The 21300-nt window shown below is 43.9% G+C and overlaps 2 protein-coding genes across 3 annotated transcripts in view; one reads left to right on the top strand and one right to left on the bottom strand.

Moving 5' to 3' along the window:
• PMS2 (PMS1 homolog 2, mismatch repair system component) overlaps positions 1 to 3026 on the bottom strand; it is a 134644-nt gene extending 131618 nt beyond the window's left edge. For both annotated transcript variants that reach the window (XM_073591014.1, XM_073591015.1), the window contains exon 1: positions 2879 to 3026. In XM_073591014.1, the coding sequence (XP_073447115.1) occupies positions 2879 to 2892 (14 nt within the window). In that variant the 5' untranslated portion in view covers positions 2893 to 3026. The remainder of the gene's footprint in view (positions 1 to 2878) is intronic.
• Positions 3027 to 3404: 378 nt separating this feature from the next.
• Positions 3405 to 11968, top strand: AIMP2 (aminoacyl tRNA synthetase complex interacting multifunctional protein 2). The gene is made up of 4 exons (XM_073591016.1): positions 3405 to 3614; positions 7501 to 7707; positions 9412 to 9643; positions 11385 to 11968. The coding sequence occupies exons 1-4, from the start codon at positions 3501 to 3503 to the stop codon at positions 11768 to 11770; spliced, it is 939 nt and encodes a 312-aa protein (XP_073447117.1). The 5' UTR covers positions 3405 to 3500; the 3' UTR covers positions 11771 to 11968.
• The last annotated feature ends 9332 nt before the right edge of the window (positions 11969 to 21300 follow it).

Below are 21300 nucleotides of genomic sequence, written 5' to 3'. Positions count from 1 at the left end.
ATGTGTCTGTGATACCATGTACTTGTTTGAAAAATGTATCCGATTTGTTTTTTTTTTTTTTGCATTTCTTTTTTTGTGTGAAATACCTGGTGATCCTGCTAGTCCCTCTGCTTTTTTATTTCTAATGGACCATGTCATGTCATGGATGCACATCCATCCCAGTGTGATCAATTTACTTCTTTGCATGATACTGACATAGCTCCCAACTTTTTAAGATGGGAATGAGGGACACCTATTTTCAAAAGGCATAGGACACACCCCCTTAAAAAGGACAAATATACGGGAAAAAAATGGATTAGTTGAAGGAGTTGTAAAGGCAAAAGGTTTTTTCATCTTAAAAAAAAAAAAAAAGAAAAAAATAGCAATAAGCATTTATTGATTGGTTTGCGCAAAAGTTATAGCGTATACAAAATAGGGGATAGTTTTATGGCATTTTTATTAATTTTTTTTTTCACTAGTAATGGTGGCGATCAGCGATTTTTATCATGACTGCGACATTATGGCGGACACATCGGACACTTTTGGTGCAATTTTGGGACCATTCACATTTACACAGAGATCAGTGCAATTAAAAATGCATCGATTACTGTGTAAATGTGACTGGCAGTGAAGGGGTTAACCACTAGGGGGCAGTGAAGGGGTTAATTGTGTTCTAGGGAGTGATTCTAACTGTGGGGGGGCGTGGCTATGTGTGACACAACACTGATCACCGCTCCTGATTACAGGGAGCGGTGATCAGTGTCCTGTCACTAGGCAGAACGGGGAAATGCTTGTTTACACAAGCATTTCCCCGTTCTTCCTCTCCGTGAGACGATCGCGGGTATCCCCGCAGACATCGGGTCCGCGGGACCCGCGATCACACTCACGGAAGTCGCGACGCGTGAGCGCCCGCAAACTGCTTCTGAAAGGGCAACGTACAGGTACGTTAATCTGCCTGTGCGTGCCCTTCTGCCGATGTATATCGGCGTGAGCCGGTCGGCAAGCGGTTGAACCCACAAGTGCTTTCTTTTTTTTTTTTTAGCACTACTATGCCTTTTATATTGGCTTTTGAAATTTACAAATGCAGCAATTTAGATGAAAGGTTTAGCACTTTTTGAAAGATAAAAAGTGCATTTTATACACAACTATATATATCAGACCAAAATTAGGGACAAATGAGGAGGAAAGAGGGACTTTGTTCCAAATAAGGGAAAGTCCCTCAAAATCAGGGACAGTTGGGAGCTATGTACTGGGGATCAGAGTCTGCCTGTCCCCCAGTGGTCAGACTTGTGCTGATATGCCTCCCTGCACAGCTTTTCATTGACAGGATCAGTGTACTGTGGGATTGCCTGTCTGCTGCTGACACAACCCTGCCCAGCTGGTCACAGAAAAAAAAAAGTGTACTGCAGTTTCTCTGCTTCCTGCTCATACCTTATTGGCTGTTTTAATACTTTAACTGCTTGCTGCCCGCCCACCGTCAAATGACGGCCGGGCGGTGCGGCTCTCGTTCTGGGACGCCATCATATGACGGCGTCCCAGACCGGCCCCTCTCGCAGGGTGCACAGAGCGGCATTCGCGGCCGCGCCGTGTTGCTAGGACACGGCGCAACCCCGATCTCCATAAAGAGCCGTTTCCGCGGCTCTTTAACCAAGTGATCGGCTGTGTCCAATCACAGCCGGTCACATGTAAACACGGAGATGGCGGTAATCGGCTCTCCTCACCTCACACTGACAGAGTGTGTGGCAAGGAGCGCCAATCAGCAGCATCTCCACGCAGGGAGATATCTAGAAATGCAATCAGGGCACTGATCATCAGTGCCCCGATTACAATATAGCAATATAGTGTCACCAATCAGTGCCCACCAGTGGCAGCAATCGGTGCCCACCAATCAGTGCCCATTAGCGATGCCAGTCAGTGCTGGCAATCAGCGCTGCCTATCAGTGCTGCCCATCACTGCTGTTAATCAATGCCCAACAGTGTCGCCCAGTGCCACCCATCAATGCCCATCAGTACCGCCTATCCGTGCTGACTATCAGTGCGGCATATTCGTGCCTCCTCATCAGTGCCACCTCATGAATGCCCACCAGTTTAGCCTATCAGTGCCCATCAGTGAAGGCGAAAAATTACTTAGTTACAAAATTTACTGACAGAAAAAAATGTTTGGTCTTTTTTTTTGGAAAAATTAAAAAACCCAACAGTGATTAAATACCACCAAAAGAATGCTCCATTTGTGTGAAGAAAATGAAAAAAATTTGTTTGAGTACAGTATAGCATGACCGTGCAATTGTCATTCAAAGTACGACAGCGCTGAAAGCTGAAAAATGGCTTGGGCAGGAAGGGGGGTGTAAGTGCCCGGTGGGCAAGTGGTTAATGCCATTAGCATTTTTTATGTTTGTTCGGGTATTAAACTTTTTAGATTTAGTGTATTATTCTATAAGTACACGGAGCAGATATATTTCCTTAAACACGCAGGCTACTGATCCACGTTCTGCTGTATTGGATAACACCGGTCTCCTGGTAGCCACAAACCACATGATCTTTGCCTAGATTTTTAGATCACTTGTGCAAGGTTTTTTGTTTTAATGCCAATGGGGGGGGGTTTACTAAAAAAGGTTCACACAAAATCTGGTGCAGCTGTGCATGGCAACCAATCAGCTTCTAACTTCAGCTTGTTCACTCAAGCTTTGGCAATAAAACCTGAAAGCTGATTGGTTACCATGCACCAGATTCTGTGTGCAGCAGTTTTAGTAAATCTCCCCCACTGTGTTACCTTTGTAATGCTGATATCCGCACGACCCCCTCCCTTTTAATATACAATTATCAGTGTAGTTTCTTTGGAAACACAGAGCTATTATGGGGCTGCAGAGTTTATTGTAAGACTTCATAGAAGTGAACTCACCAAGGTTGCTCCATGGTGCTATGTGTACAGCGTTCCCATAGAGTACTATACACTATCCATGTGTACACTCCCGCCACCTCCTCCTCACATCCTCTTCTCACTGACACATGACACTCACTCACGTGCCTCAGCCTGTAGCCAATCGGCGAGCTAGAATGAAGTCAAGCCACACGTGACCCAGAGTAAATCGGAGACCGCCATATTTAATGAGGGCTCCATAAAATGACTCAACTAGACGTTTTAATTATTCTAAGTTATTTCCGTCTCTAAGTCCTCGAGAGCCAATCTTATCCTACTTTAGATTAACCGCGCTATTTTTTAAAACGAAGTCATACGTTTGAGTTTTGTTTTACATGCCCTTACAATACCATTGTATACAAATTTTACATTGCCGTAGCTGCACGCTGATCCTAGGACAGACACACGTTAAGATAGATAGGGTAATGGAAGTTATTCTGTTACGAAGGCAGCTCTGCCATTAGTAAATATGGCGGCGGCATGGGTTGCATCCGTTTCCTGATAGCGAGGCTGCGCCAGAGTGTACCCAGTGTCCCCGGGAGCCGGTGACGTCATCAGCGGAGAGTCGGGGAACGCAGCGTGCTGCAGTGTGAGTGCCGCAGACATGCCCATGTACAGAGTACAGCAATACAACAGCGGGGACATCCAGGTAGATCTGCCCAGCTGCATGTACAGGCTCCCCAACCTCCACCAGCCCATCACTGGACACCATGAGCAGGTAAATGTCACATCCAGCCTTCCTTCCGGGGTGAGACGTGTGCCTCCCAATCAGCTTCTCTGCCAACATTGTCCATACACACAGATCTACATATTTTTGGTAAAAAAAATCGCAATACGTATATATTGATTGGTTTGCACAAAAGTTATAGCATCTACAAAATAGGGGATATTTTTATGGCATTTATTATTATTATTTTTTTTTTTTACCAGTAATGGCGGTGATCTGTGATTTTTATCAGGACTGCGACATTGCGGCGGACAGATCGGACACTTTTGACGCTTTTTTGGGACCATTGACACAGCGATCGAAGTTAAAAAAAACAGCCACTGATTACTGTATAAATGTCACTGGCAGGAAAGGCGTTAACACTAGGGGGTGATCAAGGGGTTAAGTGTGTTCCCTGGGGGGTGTTTCTAATTGTATGGGGGCTGGGCTGACTAGAGGAGGAGACAGATCGCTGTTCCTAATCACTAGGAACAGCAGATCTCTCTCACTTTCTCTCTCTCTCCCCCCGTCGGAACAGGGATCTGTTTACATTGACAGATCCCCATTCTGGCTCTCGTTCCCACGATCGCGGGTGGCCAGCGGACATCGCAACCGCCGGCCACGCGCATCGTGGTAAAATCAGAAAAAAATATTATTTATTATACAGGATTTATATAGCGCCAACAGTTTGCGATATGAGGGCAGACAGTACAGTTACAATCGAATACAGTAAGAATCAGAGGGCCCGCCTCGTTAGATCTCACAATTGAAGAGGGAGGATCAAGAGATGCAAGATGTAATAACTGTGGGGGATGGGTTGTTGGAGAAAATAAATGTACAGTTGTTAAGAGGGGTTCAGATAGGCTTCGTCGAAGAGATGAGTTTGCAGGGATCGTCTGAAAGTGGATAGAGTAGGAGATAGTCAGACAGATTGAGGTAGGGAGTTCCAGAGGATGGGAGAGGCTCTGGAGAAGTCCTGGAGTGGGTATGGGATGAGGTGACATGGGAGCTAGAGAGCAGGATGGAGGAAGAAAGAACGCAATTTGGTTGGTATTTGGAGACAAGGTTAGTTTTGTAGCTGGGGGCCAAGTTGTGGAAGGCTTTGTAAGTTTTTGTTAGTATATTGAATTTAATTTGTTATGTGAATGGAAGCCATTGGAGGGATTGGCAGAGAAGGGTGGTAGATGCTGAGCGGTTTGTAAGGTGGATGAGCCTGGCAGCAGCATGATGGGCTGAAGGGGGGATAGTCTAAAGGTAAGCCAATGAGGCGGGAGTTGCAGTAGTCGAAGCGAGAAATGACCAGGAAGTGGATTAGAAGCTTTGTGGTGTTATTGGTTAGGAAGGGGCGTATCTTGGAGATGTTGCGGAGGTTGAGGCAGCCAGATTTGGACAGTGATAGGATAATTCAAAGTCCAGGATTACACCTGGGCAAGCGTAAGGATTTGAGCAGCTTTGACAAGGGCCAAATTGTAATGGCTAGAGAATTGGATCAGAGCATCTCCAAAACAGCAGATCTTGTGGTATGTTTCTGGTCTGCAGTGGTCAGGACCTACCAAAAGTGGTCCAAGGAAGGAAACCAATGACAGGATCATGGGATGCCAAGCCTCTTTGCTGCATGTGGGGAGCGAAGGCAGGCCAGTGTAGTCCGATCCAATAGAGGAACTATTGTAGCTCAAATTGCTGGAAAAGTTAATTGGTGCCAATTTATGCAAAAGTAAACCCCAGCATTGCTGTGAGTAGCAGCAACAATACCCCTCACATCGGTGCCAGTTTCTGCAATATACCCCCCCCCCCAGCATAGATGGTAGTTTAAAGCGGAGTTCCCCCCATATAAAAGTCAGCATCTACAAAAAGTGTAGCTGCTGACTTTTAATAATCGGACACTCGCCTGTCCCACGGTCCAGCGATGCGGGCGTACAAAGCCCCATTCCTCTCCCCCTCCTCTACTCGGCGCTGGCATTGTGACTGTGGGCGCCCGGTTGTGGCTTCACAGCCATGCACGCACTGTGCATGCGCGAGCCACGCTGCATGCTATGTTTGACCTCCACGTTAAAACACATTGAAAATGCAGCAAAAACGCATGAAACAGCACCGGTTACGTTTTTCATGCGTTTTTTGAGTCACATGACCTATGAAAAACGCACCATAAGCACAGTAAAATCAAAATAGCGTGCGTTTTCGGCACCATTATCAGCACATTTTTCTCTATCTGCAAAATGCCGAAAACAACATTTTCAGCTGATATGTTTCAGTGCATCTCTAATGGAGACATACATAGAATTTAAAGGGATGCGTTTTTCTTGAGCTTTTCTTGTGCTAACTTTTCCGATAATGGCTGACAGTAGATTCATATTTAAATTCATGATATTTATTTAAAAAGTTGAATATAATACAAATATATATATATATATATATATATATATATATATATATATATATAATATGTCAGTTTCGGTCAAGTGAATCCTGAATTTTCGCTTTTGATACAAAAATATCCATTTGGTGCACCTCGAATAATAACCCCCAGCATTGGTGCCAGCTTATGTAACAACCCCCAGCATTAAAGCCAGTTTCTTCAATAATAATTCCTATCATTGGGAGCAGAGAGAGGGAGATAGAGGAGAGAGACACTCTCTATGATACTACATATCCAGCATAGCAGGCTCCCATTCCTCAGCTGAGCACATATCATGAGGGAGCTGTCCACCACTGGGGTCACTACAGCCTGTCAGCCTTTCTCCATACTCTCACTCCCTGCCACACACCACCATTCCCCTCCCCACTCCCCCTCTCCATCAAAGTCCCAGCTATGTCCTTGTCCTCTCAACTGCTCCCTTCAACAGCCTCCCCTGCTTGGGCCGCCTACTCCTCCTCCCCCTCTCCACCCCTCCCTCCGTCATCTGTCCTCCAGCAGCGGCTGTCATCCTCTGTCTCTCCATCTCTGCCCAGCTCCCTCACTCACAGACAGCCCAACAGGTTACCTGGCCTCACCTTAGACTCAGTTCCCTTGTCAGCAAAGGGCCGCAGAAGCTGGAGGAAGTGTTTGGAACTGACCACTAGGAGGCAGAGGAGCAAGTTACATCCTCCTCCACTCTGAATGCTGGGGCATATATGTCACTGGTTGCTAGATGCCATGCTGTTCTAGCAATGAATAATTGGACAGTGGGCAGTGGCAGAGTCATCAGAACTGGAACTGCATCTGGCCCTGGCTAGGCTGGGCATGCGGGGGAGATCTCTTCCTGTCAGCCCATTGCTTTCCCTGCATGGCCTGTTCTTTTTGGGTCTATATTAAGTTTGGGGGGCCTGGAGCTGCAGCTCCAATAGCCCCAATGTTAATCTGGCCCTGGTTCAGCGTCAGTACACACATTACTTAAGAGAGAGTAATGCCAGGGAGGTATTGTATGGGATCTGGAGAAGGAAGGACTTCCGTAATTTTTAGCAATATATCTTCCACACTTTGGCAAAAGGGAAATCATTTTATATATTGTTTTTCTCCTTCAGTACATTTTTAGTGTCTTTTATTTAAAAAAACAAAAAACATTTGTATGAACTGGAATGTAGTTTAACACTCCTACTTTAGGTGATCTAAATATGTAACAATCTTGCCTTCAGGCAAAGGAGAAGATGAGCTTTGCTGATTGTCCTCACATCTGAAAAGGGTTTTATTACTGAAGTATGTGTCAGTATGTATTTGTTCTTCAGTGTTCATATGGTAAGAAACTATTAGTAAGCAAAACTTGATTTTTCAGAAGGAGGTCAGCAATGGCAGCCCCTTAACGGATTGTGATATTGAACAATTTAGTTAATTACTGGTTTCTGTTTGCAGACCTTTACATTTCTTAAGCGACAGCTCTTCTGTCATTTTTTTTCTGACTTATGTTGTTTGTTATATCCTAAGGAGCAAGCTGATCCAGCTATTCAAGCCCTGGAGTCCAGGCAAGAAGACATCTTGAAGCGCCTCTATGAGCTGAAAGCTGCTGTTGATGGCCTTTCAAAGATGATCCAGACTCCAGATGCAGATCTTGATGTGACCGACATTATTCAGGCAGATTCGACTGCAGCTCCGGCCGCTCAGACAGCAGATCTTGATGCTATACTTGGAAAAGTATGTTATTACTGCTGAGTGTTGGTAGTGCACAGCGTTAACTTATATCAACCAACCAGTGTTGGTGTTCATCTAAGAGCCAACACTACTACGAGATTTTGAATAGAAGCCAAGGGATGCTGGGAAACTGATATGATCAGGATATGTGGGCCCTGCAATTAGAGTAAAGGTTATTATGGGTAGTGCTGGATAAAGCTCATGTGCCTTAACTATTAGCTAGGATTTCCAGACAGACCGATTCAGTTCAGATTATAGTGGTTGTAAAGGCAGAAGGTTTTTTTTATCTTAATGCATTAAGATAATAAAACCTTCTGTGTGCAGCAGCCCCCCAATACTTACCTGAGGGGTGCTGTGTGAAGCTTGCTGTACAACGTTTTTCTTCGGTCTGGAATGTACAAACATAAAACCTGTGTGAACTGAGGTTAGAAACATAGATCTAGTTAGGTTCTTCAGTCCAACCACGGTATGCACCCTCAGATCTTTCTCGAGAGCATTGATAATACAGAAATGGATATTGTATTAGATATTGCAGAATGTGATTAACAATTAAGAAGTGATATTCTAAAGATAAAATAGAGTATCGTGGTCTACAGGAGATAAACTCTATATTATAATGTTAAAGATCTTGTAAATAGTAGACATATGCTTGAGACGCCAGTAAAAATTGCAAATAAAGGTTAAAGCAATATTAAACCAAAAATGTTATATATTGCAGCTTAATAATCATTAAATGTGGTTGCTCATTAGTGTTTTTTTTTTTTGTTTTTTAGGCTTTTTGCCCTCTATTTTCACCTGGTGATCTGACCAGTAACACACCTATATTTAGGCCCCTTTCACAAGGGGAGTTTTGATCAGCAGGAAATCTGTCCACGGATCCCCTGCTGATCAGAGCAGAGCGGGCCGATGACCGGTCCATGTCCGCTCAATTTCTGCAGAGTGGACATGGACAGAGGCGGCTCTGCTCTGTTGGCTGACAGATCAGATTAGAGGTAGGCACAAGTCCATTTACAACCACGGGTCCATAGGAGTGAATGAACCATCCAATCAGGTCCACCTAATAAAAACTCATAAGTGGACCTGTTTGGACCCTTCATGTGAATGGGGACTTGAAGTGCCTCCACTCTGGATTAAGAAGCACAGGGGCTCCTTTTGGACAGCAAAAATCTTAATCTGGGGGGAGGGGAGTGTTAGATGTCCTAGCCGATTTAAATACACAAATAAATTGAACCTAAACTTCAGCTAATGCTTTATAAGCAGTTACAGCAACTTTTTTTTTTTTTACTTTTTGGGATAAAGGTTTTACCTAAATAAAAGCTGACCATAAGTAACCTTGTACGTGTTTGATTGTTTATCTCAAACCTCTTTATTGCTGCAGCTGCATGACCGCCTGTTCTGTTAAAAAAACAGACTTACAGGCAGGATCACCAGGTGGAAATAAAGGAAAGGGAACCTAAAAGAGAAAACTAATATAGTCATCACACTTTTAAGAATTGGTAAGCTGCAGTATAATAAATGTTTGCTTATGGATTTAATACCATTTTAAATAGAAAACAAAATGTGAAAGTGTTAAATCAATTCATAAAGCCTTTGTGGAGCTGCAGTAGCATCAGCGGTGTTTGGAACCCACCCGAGCCTTTATGAATCTCTAATTTTTGAGTTATAACAATTTTCTAATTTCTATAAATATTTTATTTCTTAACCCAGGATTATGGTGCTTTGAGAGATATTGTCATCAATGCAAATCCTGCTGTGCCTCCACTTTCCCTGCTGATCCTGCACAGTCTGCTGTGTGAACGCTACCAGGTGCTGTCAGCAGTACACACACATTCATCTGTCACAAACATCCCAGAACCTCTTCTGAAATGCTTTGGGGATCAAGTGAATAAAAAGTATCGCCAGGAATATCAGCTTGGCTTCACTCTCATTTGGAAAGATGGTAAGCTGTAACAAGCTACAGTACTTGTGATTCATGTAAAGCAAAGAAAATTGAAGCTGTTGCCCTCAGCAACCCCAAACTATGTTTCAATCCTCTGAAAGTGAGGGATGAAATGGAGTATTCATTTTTAGGTGCATTTGCTCTGGATGGATTGATTAGGATAAAAAAATCTTCTGCTATTACAACCACTTTAATTAAAGCCTGCTATATATGAGCTCAGAGCAGTTTGGTTAGTGTACACAGCCATCAGACACAGAATACTATCAACCATAGCATGCTTTTAATGAAAAATGGTGCACATATGAGATCAGATTTGTGATATGCTTGACCTCAATATAAATGCAATTCATGCCATCTTAAAAGTGCATATAAAGTGCATACAATTCAGTTTTAGATTTAACCACTTCCCGCCTGTCATGTAGCAAAATGACGGCCGGAAAGTGGTGTCATTATCCTGACTGGGCGTCCTATGACGTCCAGCAGGATAAGCCGCTTGCTCTTGCCCGCAAGGGCAGTGTGGTGTGTTAGTCTAACACACCATCTCCGAAACCTGTAACGAGCCTGACTTTGGCTCTTTACCATGTGATCAGCTGATCACATGGTAACTAGGAAGTGCCATTGATCCACTTTGCCTTTACTCGTGCTGACAAGGCATGAGTAGAGGAGAGCCGATCGGCTGTTTTCCTGACGGGGGGGTCTGCGGTGATAATCGGCACATTGATTATCATTGCAGACCAGGGATGCCAATCAATGCCCTAGCCTTGGAACTGTTGGATTGAGTTGCAGCACCTTATCTTTATGTGAAGACTCTACCTGCATGCAACACCATGGCAACTGCAGATAAAATAGAGGCTAAGGTGGCAGGTTACTTGGCTGTAAAGGATAGGAGGATTTAGTTCTGCTTTAAAGCAGAACTGTGTAAAGTGTATCAAAAGTTCGGAGTTCAATGTCCCCCCACTAACATTTGAGGCCGCTGCATGTGCTGTATAAACTGTATGTAGCTGAGGCTGTCTCATACCCGGAACACAAGAGTCTCTATCTGATCGGTGCTCAGCAATTCAGAGAAAGTTTTGTATTCATTGCTAGAATATATTGCTTTCTCTGAATGGCTGAGCACCGATCAGATAGACCAGGAATATGCAATTAGCGGACCTCCAGCTGTTGCAAAACTACAAGTCCCATCATGCCTCTGCCTCGGTGTCATGCTTGTGGCTGTCAGAGTCTTGCTATGCCTCATGGGACTTGTAGTTCTGCAACAGCTGGAGGTCCGCTAATTGCATATCCCTGAGATAGACACTCTTGTGTTTCGGGTGAGAGACAGGAAGTCTAGGCTCGAACCTGGAGCACAGCACGGTATGCTGTTTGAAGCCTCAGCTACATACAGTTTATTCAGCACATCCAGCGGCCTCACATGTTAGTGAGGGACATAGAAATATGGCAAGTGTATCAAAAGCTGGAGTTCAGCTTTTAAGTACAGTAATATATGACCAGCAACAAAATTACACTGTACTTGATAGATTCTATAATTTATTAGGAGTTATTTGTACTTCAGTGTTGCAGTTAGTAGATTACATTACATTAAGTCAGTTCCAGTCTTACTACCTGACTGCTACTGCTCAAGTAGATTTGGGTGATAGAAGCCATTGTGTTTTGATTCAAATCACAGAATGAGTTTTGTATAGTTATGTAATGATTTTGCTGCCTATAATTGCAATTAAAATGTTGCCTTTTTTTTCTCTAGTGCCCAAACCACAGATGAAATTCAGCATTCAAAATATGTGTCCTATTGAAGGAGAAGGCAACATAGCTCGTTTCCTGTTCTCCCTCTTAGGCAACTCTTATAATGCTGTCACAGCTACACTAATTGACAGCTGGGTGGACACCGCCATCTTCCAACTCAGAGAAGGCAGCAGTAAAGAGAAAGCAGCTGTTTTCCGGGCCTTGAACTCTGCATTAGGCAAGGCTCCCTGGCTGGTCGGAAATGAACTGACCATTGCAGACATCGTCAGTTGGTGTGCCATTCAGCAGTCTGGTAACTCAGCTGCCATTCCAGCAAATGTGGAGAAATGGATGAAATCTTGTGAAAACCTCACATCCTTCCATTCAGTGCTGAAGTTATTAAAGTAATAAGCCTAGCAAAAGTTTTCTGGGTAAGCACAGTGAGTTAGAGCAGGTCCCTAATAATAAACATGCAAACCATTAATGGGTAATATTCTATGGAGTTCCTTCCTAAGTGCATGTCACCTATTTAAGGGCACCATGAAAATTGCCATTTTATACAAAATGGTTCGCCAGAAAAATAATAAAAAAATAATTTTACAACTTTGTTTTTTGTCTAATTCCTCTAAAATATTAACCTGAATCAGAGGGTTACTCAAAAATACTCTGGAAGGAAAGAATGCTTAAAGAGCAGTTTCAGGCAGCAAGTGAAAGCACTCCATTAAACACAGAAAATATGCTAAAATAAGAAGGTTCACCCTCATGTGAATTCCATATTATTCACTGCATTATTAGTGTAGCCAGAATAGCTTTGCAGCTGAAGGCGCTTTAAAGGACCTTATACCCGTAATGGCACAATCTAGATGCAAGGTAGTACAAACTGCATTAATCGGGTTTGGAAAAACCCTTTAGGCTCCATGCACACTGGCTTAAAAATTGCTGCTTTTACAGGAGTTGTGTGTTCTGCCTGTAGAAGCAGCTCAGTGTTATCCTATATGTCCATGCACATTAGGACAATTAAAGGCATATTTTAAGCTCAACGTTTAGAGTCAGGAAAAAAAAACCCTTCTAGTTGGAGCTTTCTGACAGAAAAAATGCAAAACTCTCTTTAAACTCAACTAAACGCTGTACAAAAAAATGCTCTATATGAGTGTTTTTTGTTGTGTGTGTGTGTGTGTGTGTGTGTGTGTGTGGTTTTTTGTTTTGTTTTTTTTTTTTTTTTTGGTTTTTTTTTTGGTTTTTTTTCCTGCCAAGGGAACTGGTGTGTTTTTAAGCCCAGTGTGCATGGTGCCTAAAGCCTTGTACACATTGTACGATTGTTGGCAGGGGATTGTCTGACAGAATGTTATCCTAAAATCTTACCATTAGTATGCTCCTTTTGACAATTTTTGTCCAATTTTCCGCCAACAAATGTTGGATGACAGGCTAGTAAATTTTTGGCGGACAATGGTTTGACGTCAGATTTTCGTATGGTCAGTACACAAATCCGTCACACAAAAGTCGAAAGTACAAACACGCATGCTCGGAATCAGTGCTTACCAAAGACGAAATTAGCAGAGGGTGGCGCTCAAGAGCTGAAATTCTTCGTAGTACGTCACTATGTTCGTGTTTGTTGCGTGACAATTATGTACCGTTAGTATGCAAGACAAAATCCTGGCACACGGACTTTTGACAAAAATCACACCCTCGGTTGGCCAACAATCATACCGTGTGTGGAAGTGACAAGTTACTGTAGATGGGCACTGGAATGAGACTGGAGATCCAGGTGGTGCTTCCTCTTAGTTTGAATAGCAGAAAAGAGTGCCCACTGTTTCATGAGTTTTGAATGAATTCAGCAAGGAAAAAAATACCATAGGGTTTAACATAGGCTAGCAAAAGATCAGCTTTTGTTAACCACTTAGTGACCGCCCTATAGCAGTTTTACTGCGGCAGGTCTGCGCAGGATCACGTATCTATATATCGCAGGCTCAATGTCTGCCGGCACCCGCCGATCATCAGCCAGTGAGACAGAACTGCAATCTGCCTATGTAAACAAGGCAGATTGCCATTCTGACAGGAGGGAAGGCATGGTTCCACATCTTCCCCTAGTAAAAGCACCTCCCACAGTTAAGTAAAACACTGGTTAGGCACGCAGTTAACCCCTTCCCATCCAGTGTCATTGGTACCGTGACTGTGCATATTTTTAGCACTGTTCACTGTATTCGTGTCAGAATGTATGTCACAGTCACACTATAAATCGCTGCTCCCCGCCATTACTAGTTAAAAAAATATATATATCCCAAAGTTTGTAGATGCTATAATTTTTGCAGAAAGCAATCAATATACGCTTTATTGGTTTTTTTTGTTTTTTTTGTTTTTTTTTTTTGTTTTTTTTACCAAAAATATGTAGCAGAATACAGAGTATTGGTAACTGTAAGCGCAAACACACAAGTCCATATATAACAGGAGATATAAGGGGCTGGGCAACTTAGTCCATAGGGGACAGGCTGGAAGTTCAAGGGTTAAGTGGTAACCGGTAATGCAATGGTTAAAGTAGGCTGGTAGGCTAGGCGGCTGCTGTTTCCTCAGAGAGCTGGCTCTGTGATGGATGAGAGAGGGGTAGAGAAGGAAGCGCCACCTGAGTGTAGTATTAACAAATGATGTTTAATGACACCAGGTAAAAACACACTTACAGGATAAAAACATATAAAAGGCTCATCTGTATGAGTATGTAGTCCTCAGTGTTCCCTCTGATCCTGTGGTGGTGACGCTGCAGGGATGCTGGGCTGCAGAAGGTGGATTACCAGCCGGGAGCTCCTTCTGTGGCCATCAGGAAGAGACTAGGGGCCGGCGTGGAGCGCACGTGAAGCGTGCATGACGTCACAGGTCCTCCGTCTACTTCTGGGTTCGGTATCCAGGGGAGGGATCGTCCAGGGAGGAGGGCTAGCAGAGAGGTTAAGAGCAGTAGACGGAGGACCTGTGACGTCATGCACGCTTCACGTGCGCTCCACGCCGGCCCCTAGTCTCTTCCTGATGGCCACAGAAGGAGCTCCCGGCTGGTAATCCACCTTCTGCAGCCCAGCATCCCTGCAGCGTCACCACCACAGGATCAGAGGGAACACTGAGGACCACATACTCATACAGATGAGCCTTTTATATGTATTTATCCTGTAAGTGTGTTTTTACCTGGTGTCATTAAACATCATTTGTTAATACTACACTCAGGTGGCGCTTCCTTCTCTACCCCTCTCTCATGTAGCAGAATACATATTGGCCTTAATTGGTAAAGAAATTTTTTTATTGGATATTATTTATAGGAGAAAGTAAAAAATTATTATATTTTTTTCAAAATTGTCGGTCATTCTTTGTTTATAGTGCCATTCATTTTTATTTTTAATAATCTTTTATTTTCCATTACACATATACAATAAAACCACACATAACCAAAATACACAATCTTAGACCAAAACAGGGTTACCCTACCCACCTCTTGCTCAGAAACACTTCTTATAGGTAAATGCACCCTTATTAGTGCTTGTACATAAACAGACTTTAAACAGAACAATCAAAAGGAGAGAGAGCGCTCAGGAAACTATCAAAAGATGACATCCATCACATTGAGATCTTCCCACTTATATTGGTTTTTATCCTTGTTAGGGCAATCTGCCAGTCATGGCCTTCCCCTTCTAGAGGATATAAAGTTCTTCCAACTTGCCTATTTTTCCCTTATCGTCTTTCAGGACAGCACTTGAGAGAGTGACTCCTCCCCTTGCAAACAGGAAACACCTCTTCCACCAAACTTTAAAAGATGGCTCCTTTCCACACATTGTCAGTTTTTGTGTTTCCTCCGGAGGGAACACTTCGTGGGGAAGTCAGGGCTCTCAGGTGCTGTCCTGGGAGCTCAGGTTTCCTGTATTTTTCACCAAAATGCTGTTTTTACCTCATGAGAGCTGTTCCTCCCATTCCACAGCTGATGTTAGGTGCTGCTGGCTGGGCTCCCTCTCCCTCTTCATCTGGGCTCAGGGTGAGTCTGACTGTCGTGGGCTTCGCTCCTAGGCGGCGGCAATCTTGGGGATGGCAGCGGGGCTCCATCCGCCAGAAGTGAGGCATCCGGAAAGGGGGCGGCGCCCACGGAACAGGCGTGTGGCGTAATTTCCACCGGAAATCGCAGAGGGAGAGGGGAGGAATGGGGCTGGTGCTTATTTAGCGGTTCCGGACTGGCGCTATTGGAGTCCGGAACCGGCGTTTTAGCCACACAACACAGCAAGCGCTCCTCGATGGAATCGATGGCGGCAGCGAGTGGGACAGGCACTAGCAAGGCCCAGGTAAGGGGCAGTTGTATACTGTCCTTGTACTGTGGGGTCTCTCTCTCTTCCCCCCCCCCCCCCCCCCCGGTGGCAGGGGCCTGTCTGGGCACATAAGGCAGTTAGTTCTTACTGTGCACCTGTGGTGAGCATCCTTGGGAACAGGACAGGTTGTCTCACTGGGATGGTTTCTTCTTATGTCTCATGGCAGGCCAAGAGCTCTGATCCAGTGGCAAAAAGGAAGTGCCCTTCATGTAAATCCAAGCTACCTGAAGGATGGAAGAAGACGTTATGTCAAGCTTGTATTGATTTGCTAGTTAAAGAAGAAGCGACTTGATTGCATCTGTTAAAAAAGAACTTGATGCGACTATCCAATCATTTCGCTCTTCACTAGCAAACCCATCCCTGAGTCAGCCTACTACCTCACAGTCCTCTCAAGGCTCACTTATAGTCCCGGCGGTGGAGACTGAGGCATCTCCTACCCCAGAGGGACATTCCCCCTCTCAATCTGAGGATTCTGATGAGGGGGAGGAAGGAGAAAATTTACCTTCAAAATTTAAATTGTCTTTAGAACAGGTAGATGGCCTGTTAAAAGCAATCTATACCACACTGGGTCTGGAGGAGGAAAGAAAGGAGTTATCTCTGCATGATAAAATGTATGCAGGGCTTAGCGAACACAAAAATCGCAATTTCCCAGTACACTCTGTTATTTCTGAAGCTATTAAGAAAGAGTGGACAGAGCCAGAGAGAAAGTCTTTCTTTCCCAAAGCCTTAAAAAGGCGTTTTCCTTTTGATGAAGATCCAGCGGCGGTTTGGAACAAAAACCCCAAACTAGATGCCGCGTTTTCCCAAGTCTCGAGGTCAACAGATTTGGCATTCGAGGACATGGGGGTGTTGAGAGATCCCATGGATAAAAGGATGGACCAGCTACTAAAAAGGGCTTGGCAATCCATCATGGGAAATCTTAAACCTGCTATGGCGACTACGGTGGTATCCAGGAATATGGAGTTCTGGTTAGAGCAACTTAAGGCCCATATCTCAGCAGACTCACCAAAACAAGAAAATTTTGGACTCATTCTCAACTCTGTCTGCCGCTGTCGCATTTATATCTGATGCATCAGCAGAATCAATTAAAATGACAGCTAGATCTGCTGCCCTAGCCAACTCAGCCAGAAGGGCTCTGTGGTTGAAAACTTGGCCGGGGGACGCGGCATCCAAAAACAAGCTGTGTGGGATACCGTTCCTGGGTGACTTGCTTTTTGGACCTGACTTAGATGCGGTTCTAGACAGAACAGCTGATAAAAAGAAGTCTTTTCCCATCAAAAAGAAAAAGCAGCCAGTTAAATGTTTTTTTTCGTTCCCAAAGGGCTCAGGAACAAACCAAACCCCAGGAGAAAAGAAAAAATTGGGCATCGCAGAAAGGTAAAGGCAAAGGAAATGTCCTTCTCCATCCTCCTGCAGCCTCTGGTAAAACGCAATGACTTGTGCGTACCAGTGGGGGGAAGGCTACAAAGTTTCCTTCCCCTTTGGGCCAGCATGACAAAAAGTCTATATATTTTGGACATGCTGTCCCAAGGTTACAGGACAGAGTTTTCGGATCGCCCGCCAGAAAGATTCTTTGTAACAAACCTACCAAGGGATCTAACAAAGGCTCTGGCCATGAAGAACCTTTTAAAGGATCTGAGGCACCAGAGGGTAGTGATACCAGTATCCCCAGAAGAACAGGGTCAGGGTTTCTATTCACACATCTTTTTGATAAGAAAACCATCCGGAAACTTCCGTCTTATCCTCAACCTAAAACCCCTGAACAAGTCAGTCCTATACAAAAAGTTTTGTATGGACTCAATTTTCACTGTCAGGAACATTCTGACAAAAGATTGTTTTATGGCATCAATCGATCTGAGAGATGCTTATCTTCATATTCCTGTAGCACCTCAGTCCCAGAAGTTCCTGAGGTTTGCGGTGAATAAGGGAAAAGAGATTATACATCTTCAGTTCAGGGCCCTTCCCTTCGGCCTGTCGTCAGCTCCTCGTATTTTTACGAAGATAATGGCGGAAGCTCTTGCCCCTCTTTGACTCCAGGGGATTGCGCTAATTCCATATCTGGACGACCTCCTCTTTTTTGCCCCATCCAGGGAAAAGTTGCAGGAGGATTTGAACATAGCCTGCAGTCATTTGGAGTCACTAGGGTGGATAGTGAATGTTCAAAAATCAAATTTTATCTCAGCTCAGCAAGTACTGTTTCTGGGTTATTTGATAGATTCGGTGGAGCAAAAGATTTTTCTCCCAGAAGAGAAAAAGATCAAGGTCCAAAGTGTAATAACGGCACTACAAACAAATCAACTGATTTCAGTCCGAAAGGTTATGTCGGCTCTGGGGACATTAACCTCTTCCATGCCAGCCATCCAATGGGCAAGGCTGCATTTCAGGACTCTCCAGAGGTTCCTTCTAAGGACATGGAACCACAGGACAGAGAGTTTGGATGCAAAAATAAAGATCCCCACCAGAGTCAAACGTTTACTTTGGTGGTGGAAAAGTCAGGTGGTACTGCAAAGAGGTCTTCTTTGGTCTTTTCCGACCGGAAAAGTGGTCACAACAGACGCCAGTTTTCAGGGATGGGGGGCCCACATGGGTCAGACCTTAGCACAGGGAACATGGTCCCAGTTCGAGGCCCAAAAATCCTCAAATTGGAGAGAGCTGAAAGCGGTTGCTCTAGCATTAGCTTTCTTCTCTCAAAACCTCATAGGTTGCCACTACAATAGCCTACCTGAACAAACAGGGAGGCACAAGAAGCAGGGCTCTTCACTTACTCTCAGTAGAGATTCTGGAGTGGGCAGAGAACCACTTACTATCTCTATCCGCAGTCCATCTAAAAGGCACATTAAACAAAGTAGCGGATTATCTGAGCAGACAGAAAGTTCAGGAATCAGAGTGGAGTCTGAACACGAAGGTGTTTGCATTAATCACCAGTGTTTGGGGCCTTCCGCAGGTAGACCTGTTTGCTTCAAAACAAAACTCGCAGCTCCCAAATTTTTTCTCCCTTTCAGAGAAACAATTGCTCTCAGGGGATAGATGCTCTGGCACATCCGTGGGATTTTCACCTAGGGTATGCTTTTCCTCCATTCAGGTTAATCCCTCTAGTGTTAAGAAAAATTCTGAGAGAGAGAGTATCAATAATTTTGATTACTCCATATTGGCCAAAGAGAGCTTGGTTTTCCACAATTCTTCAGTTGGCAATCAAACCATGTTGGCATCTTCCGCTCAGTCAGGATCTGTTGATTCAGGGGCCAGTGCATCACCCAGATGTGGGCAAGTTAAATCTCACTGCTTGGTATCTGAGGAGCAGTTAATGAGAAGCAAAGGCTTTTCAGAACGTTTAACTTCTACGTTGCTTTCCAGTAGGAAAAAGGTAACTAGGGATATTTATGCCAAAGTATGGAAAGTCTATGTTTCTTTCTGTCATTCTGAACATAGGAAGGTTAAAGATCTAGTTTCAGTGCTGGAGTTTTTGCAAAAAGGTGCAGACAAGAATCTGGCGGTCAGCACTCTTATGGTGCAAATAAAAGAGGAAACCACCGCGCTATATGATCTATACAAAAAAGAACAATCAAGCAAATAAATAATTGACAGGCAATTGAAAAAAGAGCAGCCGCTTATATGTGAGATACACACACTATACAGTAAATAAACCAAAAGAAGCAGCGCTATGATTTAAATAATATAGGTAGAATCTCAAGTAGTGAATAGTGATAAATAAAACTCATAAACAATCAAGTGACAAAATAAAGTCCAATAAATGGAAGAAAATCTTCAAAGGTGCAATGGATAAACCGGACAACTAAGTCCCTTATAGGCAAACACAGATGGGGCTGGATGGACCTTCACCACACCACAGTGTTACGAATAAAATGGGCGCTTACCAAATGGCAAGCTTAAAAAGCTTGTGACCTTAACCCGGTCGGGGCCTTTAGTGAGATGGGAACACCGTTTAGACACTTCCTCAGACCGTAGATAGCTCACTATCTTCCACAAAAAGAGCCCAGGATGCAGAGAGGGCTATGCCCATAACCTAGAGTTGTTCTCACAAACAATGCCCCAAAAAAGAAGGAAGAGCAACATAGCGTAATCCTGGATGGATATTTATTTAAAAGACATTAAAAATACACTTACAGTGTGTAGAGTAAAAAACAGCATGGAAAGCCAGCCGGCTAGCACGAACACCCGTCCTACAGACGGTGGATACGGCATGTCAGCACGTCAGCACGCCCATGGGCGTGCTGACGTGCCGTATCCACTGTCTGTAGGACGGGTGTTCGTGCTAGCCGGCCGGCTTTCCATGCTGTTTTTTACTCTTATGGTGCAGGTGGCCGCCTTGGGAGTTTATCTGGAGAGATCCTTATCTTCAGAAACTCTGATCATGAGATTTTTCAAAGCACTTTCCAGGTCTAGACCGGTCCCGGTGAGGCATTTCCCAAATTGGGATCTTTCGGTGGTTCTGCAAGCTCTGGCAAAATAACCATTTGAGCCTTTACAGGCCATATCCCTAAAGAATTTAACTTTGAAGACTATTTTTCTGGTCGCACTTACTTCAGCAAGAAGGATTAGTGAACTGCACGCCCTATCAGTAAATGAGCCCTTTTTGTCAGTTTTTCCTGATAGAGTTGTCCTTAAAGTAGATCCAGGGTTTTTGCCAAAAGTGGCAAGCTTTAGTAACAGGTTTCAGGAGATTACTCTACCAACCTTTTGTGCTAACCCTTCGGGTGCAAAGGAAGAGCAGTTTCACAATTTAGACGTTAGACGTATCCTTTTACATTATTTGGAAGTAACAGGAGGGTTTAGAGTTTCAGATTCATTATTTGTTCTTTTTTCTGGAAACAAAAAAGGCCAACAAGCATCAAAAGCATCATTGGCTAGATGGCTTAAGACAGCTATTTCTGTAGCCTATTCTCAAATGGGTTTATCTTCCACGCTGGGAATTAGGGCTCATTCAACGAGAGCCCAGGCCACTACATGGGCAGAAAGAACTGGTGCCACCCCAGATCAGATTTGTAAGGCGGCTACGTGGTCAAGCTACTTAACGTTTGTCCGTCATTACAGACTGGATCTCCTATCAGCAGGGGATCAGGCTTTTGGCAGAAAGGTTCTGCAGGCTGTGGTCCCTCCCTAGGGAGGTAAGTCTCTATTATCCTCTCAAGTGCTGTCCTGAAAGACGATAAGGGAAAATTCAAGTTAGACTTACCGGTAACTTGTTTTCCTTGAGTCTTTCAGGACAGCAGCATCCCGCCCTATTGTTTTTATATATATATATATATATATATATATATATATATATATATATACTGTGACTAATCATATCGCGATTATGTGTTCCAGTTTGGGTCCGGAGGTTCTCTACTACTACTGACAATGTGTGGAAAGGAGCCTCCTTTTAAAGTTTGGTGGAAGAGGTGTTTCCTGTTTGCAAGGGGAGGAGTCACTCTCCTGTCCTGAAAGACTCAAGGAAAACAAGTTACCGGTAAGTCTAACTTGAATTTTTGGTTAAAATTCTCAAATCTGTCCTGACAAACATGCACCTATTCTTCCAGCTTCCATAACAAGATTAACTTGTTTAATGCAGTCTTCAATTGAAGGGGTTTGTACTTTTCCTTTTTCGTT

This window comes from Aquarana catesbeiana, linkage group LG06 (genome assembly GCF_042186555.1).
Source record: "Aquarana catesbeiana isolate 2022-GZ linkage group LG06, ASM4218655v1, whole genome shotgun sequence".
Lineage (NCBI taxonomy): Eukaryota > Metazoa > Chordata > Amphibia > Anura > Ranidae > Aquarana > Aquarana catesbeiana.
Note: the sequence above shows the minus strand (reverse complement) of the source record. Positions and strands in the feature narration are given on the sequence as shown.